General features: G+C 63.7%; 1 protein-coding gene across 1 annotated transcript in view; it reads left to right on the forward strand.

Annotated features, from left to right (window-relative positions):
• The window catches only part of GPR179 (G protein-coupled receptor 179), a 16,625-nt gene extending 12,067 nt beyond the window's left edge, over nt 1-4,558 (forward strand). Inside the window, exons 8-9 of the mRNA XM_009322369.1 lie at nt 7-459; nt 563-4,558. Of these exons, the coding sequence (XP_009320644.1) occupies nt 7-459; nt 563-4,558 (4,449 nt within the window). The remainder of the gene's footprint in view (nt 1-6; nt 460-562) is intronic.
• Nucleotides 4,559-4,620: the final 62 nt, after the last annotated feature.

Below are 4,620 nucleotides of genomic sequence, written 5' to 3' on the forward strand. Positions count from 1 at the left end.
TACCAGAGCCTCGTGCAGCAAGCCGTGCCGGCCGGGGACAGCCCAGAGCCACCCGCGGACCCCCTGGCACGGGCGGGAGAGCCAGAGAGGACACCGGAGGGGCCTGTGGAGGAAGAGCTGGGGTGTGCGTCCCCCCCGGAGGGGAAGGGCAGGCTGCTGACCGCAGGCTCCATCTCGGTGCAGGTCTGCCCCTGGGAGCTGGTCCAGGAGGAGATCCTGAGCCGGAAGCAAAAAGCCGCCGAAGCAGCAGACTCGGGGACCCCTGGTGACGCAGCGGCCACCCCCCCCAGCCTCAAGCCGCCCTCCCAGAAGACCTCCTTCCGGGGCCTGGGACTCGCCGTCAAAGCCTTCAACCACTCCAGGGGGAAAAGCATCCTGAAGGGGAAGAGAGAGGGCGAGGGGAGCCTCAGCAAGAGCGGAGGGGGGCAGGAGGAGGGAGAGGCCCAGCCTGGCAGGGACGTCGGCCGTGTCCCTTGGGGGGATCGTCCAAGACCCTGCCGCCAAAAGCCGTGAGTGGAGCAGGCAGAGGCCTGGCAGCGAGCCCACCGCCCGCCCGTGGCAGGGGGAGATGGTCCCCTGCCAGCACAACAACAATGCCGGCACCGCTTCAGAAGCCGAAGGCTGGGGGTATGGCAGGGAAGAGGCAGAAGGACAGCAGGACAGCCCAGCCCCGGGGACAGGCGATGGTGAGAAACTGGCAGAGGAGCCCAGTGCTCCCCGGGGGGACGTGGATGCTGGGAGGGGCCCGGGGCCACCCTCGGGGGTGCACAAGATTCCGCCCAGTGTTGGCCACCAAGAAGGAGCCGAACATCCCCGTGAAACCCCAGCAGCGGCCAGCAGTGGGAAAGCAGAGATACGCCCCCGGCAAGGGGCCGAGGCTCCCGTGGCAGAGCTGGGGAAGGATGCTCCTGCGGCCATCGTGAGGCTGATCACGCCGAAGGGAGGGGTGGCCGGGCCAGCTGAAGGGCTCGAGGGGGGCAGCAGGTCCATCCGACCCCAGGACCACGCGGAGGTGGAGCAGCCACGTGCAAAACCCATCGCAAGCAGCCCCCACCCATCCACCGCCGGTGTGTGGAGAGCAGCTGCTGAGAAGCCGGGGGCTGAGGTTTGTCCCCGGGGAGCCCCGGGCGTCCCAGCAGGAAAAGGAGCCTTGCTGCGTCAGGAGGCGATTGCTTCCCGGGAGGACAGCGGGGTCCCGCCGGGCGGGGAGAGCCCGACCAAGGTGCTGGAGAAGGGGGGCAGCCAGCCCGAGCCCCTCGGTCCCAGGGGGAGCCGGGGCACCGAGAGAGTCCCTGCAAAGAGCCAGAGCATGGAGGCGGCCCCGGCTGCAGCGGGGAAAGCCGGCAGCACGGCAGGCAGGCAGGCAGAGGTCCGTCCTGGGGAAACCCAGACAGATTGCAGCATTAAAATAGAAATTTGCCCCTGGGAGGAGAGCGGAGGCAGAGCCCTGGGGAAGGGCGGCAGTGAGGGGGATCCCGGCCGCCCCGGGGAAGAGCCAGGCACAGAGAAAACACCAGCAAAAACTCCAGAGCTGCCCAAAGCAGCTTCGGAGACAGCAGGCAGCGCGGAGGGCAGGACGGCTGAGGTTTGTCCGTGGGAGACCGCGGAAGGGGGAAGCACCGTCAGAGCAGAAATCTGCCCCTGGGATGTGGAGGGGGCTGAGCCGGAGCAAGAGAGGCAGGAAGGAGAGAGGAGGTGGCTGGCCAAGTGGGTCAAGGGCATCAGACCAAAATCACTGGGTTTGCTGAGAGCGCAGGACAGTGGGAGCAGCCTGCAAGTGCCCGGCTGGCCCTGGGGCAGCACCGGCAGCGAGGGACCCTCACCGAAACCTGCTCCCAGAAGCTCTGAGCTGCCAGAAGTGACCTCGAGGAGCCCGGCGAGCGCACGGGCTTCAGTTTGTCCCTGGGAAGCGGCTGGAGCCGACAGTGATGCAGAAGTTTGCCCTTGGGAAAGGGGAACAGCCTTATCCGATGCAGGAAAATTAGATGATGGTGAAATTTCCCAAGTGAAAAATGGGATTTCCCTGCAGAGGGTGGTCCCGAGGGCCATGGGAGAGACAACTCCGGCTGCAGACAAGGGGAGCGGTCAGCGAGGAACCCCCAGCCCCGGGGAAGGTGCAGAGCAGCCTGGCACAGGGCTCGCGGCAAAACATCCAGCTCTGTCCAAAACATCATCTAAGCAAGCGGGAACCATCGATAGCAAAAAGGCCGACGTTTGTCCATGGGAAGTGGAGGATGAGCCGCTTCCTAAAACAGAAATCTGCCCTTGGGAAGAGGCTGCAGCTTCATCGGGGAAGGGGAGACTGAGTCAGGACACACGTGGGACTTCCAAAGGGGAAAACAAACCAGGATCTGGAGGACTTGAAGATATCAAAGCAAAGCTGGCAGAGATGGGTGACCGTTGGCCAGAGCGCAGGGACACCGGGATCTTTGCAAAGCTCATTGGGAAAAGCCTGGAGTCCAAGAAATCCCAGAGTGCGGAGAGCATAAAGGAGGAGGTCTGTCCCTGGGAGAGCCTGGGCACGGAGCAGCCCCCAGCAAAACCCCGCACCGGGAGCCCAGCGCTGCCCAAATCGCCTTCGAGGAAATCCCAGAGCGTGGAGAGCCTGAAGGCGGAGGTCTGTCCTTGGGAGGCTCCAGAGCTCGAGTCCACCGATAAAGCAGAAATCTGCCCCTGGGAGACGGCTGTTCCACCATCAGGTAAAGAGAAATTAAGGCAGGACAAAGGCGTTCTGTCCATGGTGAGCAAAAGCCCTTCTACAAGTCAAGGTCTTCGCAAAGAGATTGGAGATAGCACATCTGCAAAGAAGGAGAAAGCAAGCAGAGACCGTGAGTCCATCTGCCCCTGGGAGAGCACGAACACAGAGGGAACGTCCGTGGGGTACGGCACGAAGAGCGCAGAGCTGCTGAAAGCCACCGTCAAGAAATGGGAGAGCATGGGGAGCACAAAGGCTGAGGTCTGTCCCTGGGAGAGCCTGGGCACGGAGCAGCCCCCAGCAAAACCCCGCGCCGGGAGCCCGGCACTGCCCAAATCACCTTCGAGGAAATCCCAGAGTGTGGAGAGCCTGAAGGTGGAGGTCTGTCCTTGGGAGGCTCCGGAGGTCGAAGCTGGCGGTAAAGAAGAAATCTGCCCCTGGGAGGCGGCTGCACCTCCCTCCGATCAGCCAAAGGCAAAGGAGGGTCCTGGGGGGGCTTCAAAGAGGGACAAGCGCATCAGGCGCCAGGCAGCGTTGGCCAGCCCGCTGAGATCCCTGGAAAAGGGCAGCAGCGAGCGAGAGGCCATCTGTCCCTGGGAGAGCCTGGGCACGGAGCAGCCCCCAGCAAAACCCCGCACCGGGAGCCCAGCGCTGCCCAAATCGCCTTCGAGGAAATCCCAGAGCGTGGAGAGCCTGAAGGCGGAGGTCTGTCCTTGGGAGGCTCCGGAGCTCGAGTCCACCGATAAAGCAGAAATCTGCCCCTGGGAGACGGCTGTTCCACCATCAGGTAAAGAGAAATTAAGACAGGACAAAGGCGTTCTGTCCATGGTGAGCAGAAGCCCTTCCACAGGTCAAGGACTCTGCAAAGAGATTGGAGATAGCACATCTGCAAAGAAGGAGAAAGCAAGCAGAGACCGTGAGTCCATCTGCCCCTGGGAGAGCACGGACACAGAGCAGCCCCCAGCAAAACCCCACACCGGGAGCCCGGCACTGCCCAAATCACCTTCGAGGAAATCCCAGAGCGTGGAGTGCCTGAAGGTGGAGGTCTGTCCTTGGGAGGCTCCGGAGGTTGAAGCTGGTGGTAAAGCAGAAATCTGCCCCTGGGAGGCAGCTGCACCTCTGCCGGAGAAAGGAGCAGCCCCGGGTAAGGTGAGCCTCCCACCGAAAAAAGCGGGTGCCTCCGAAGCACTGGAGAAGGGGAGTAGCGAGCGCGAGGCCATCTGCCCCTGGGAGAGCCTGGGCACGGAGGAGCCCTCCCTCAAAACTGCGATGGGGAAAGAGCCACCGTCCAAGAAGTCCGACAGCACGGAGAGCAAGAAATCTGATATTTGCCCCTGGGAAGCAGCAGAGCCCACCGGCTTGGAGAAGGAAAGCTTCAAACCAGGGGTGCGCCCACAGGGAGCTGACAGAGCAGCCCCCACGGGGACGGGAAAGTCAAAGCCGGTGGCAGGAGCCAGCGCCGTGTCTCCAACAGCCCTGCTAAAAAAATCCAAGGGCAGATCTGACGGCGAGGCTGAGCACAAGCCCCTGTGCCGCATCCTGCCGGGCATCCAGCCCCCGCAGGGCCCCAGGGCAGAGCCGCTGCCTCGGGGAGCGAGCACGGCTCCCGCGGTGGGCAGCAGCCCCAGCCCAGGCACTAGCGTAGCCGAGGTTTGTCCCTGGGAAGCAGAAGAGGCTCCACCAGCATCTGACAAGACCAGCACAGAGACAGGGAAAACCTCCGAAGTGTGTCCGTGGGAGGTGGAGAGCGCGGATCCCACCCCGACCCTCCGCAGGCAGGGCAGAGCCGGGGCGAGCCCCCAGGACAGAGGCAGGGGTGCGAGCGAAACCAAACCCGACGTCTGCCCGTGGGACCACGAGTAGCTCCCTCCGTCTGGCCGCCCACGGGGGGAAGCCACGGCCTTCCCCAAGCATTGGACTGAAGG

The sequence above is a fragment of the Pygoscelis adeliae genome, unplaced genomic scaffold (genome assembly GCF_000699105.1).
Source record: "Pygoscelis adeliae isolate BGI_AS28 unplaced genomic scaffold, ASM69910v1 Scaffold844, whole genome shotgun sequence".
Classification (NCBI taxonomy): domain Eukaryota; kingdom Metazoa; phylum Chordata; class Aves; order Sphenisciformes; family Spheniscidae; genus Pygoscelis; species Pygoscelis adeliae.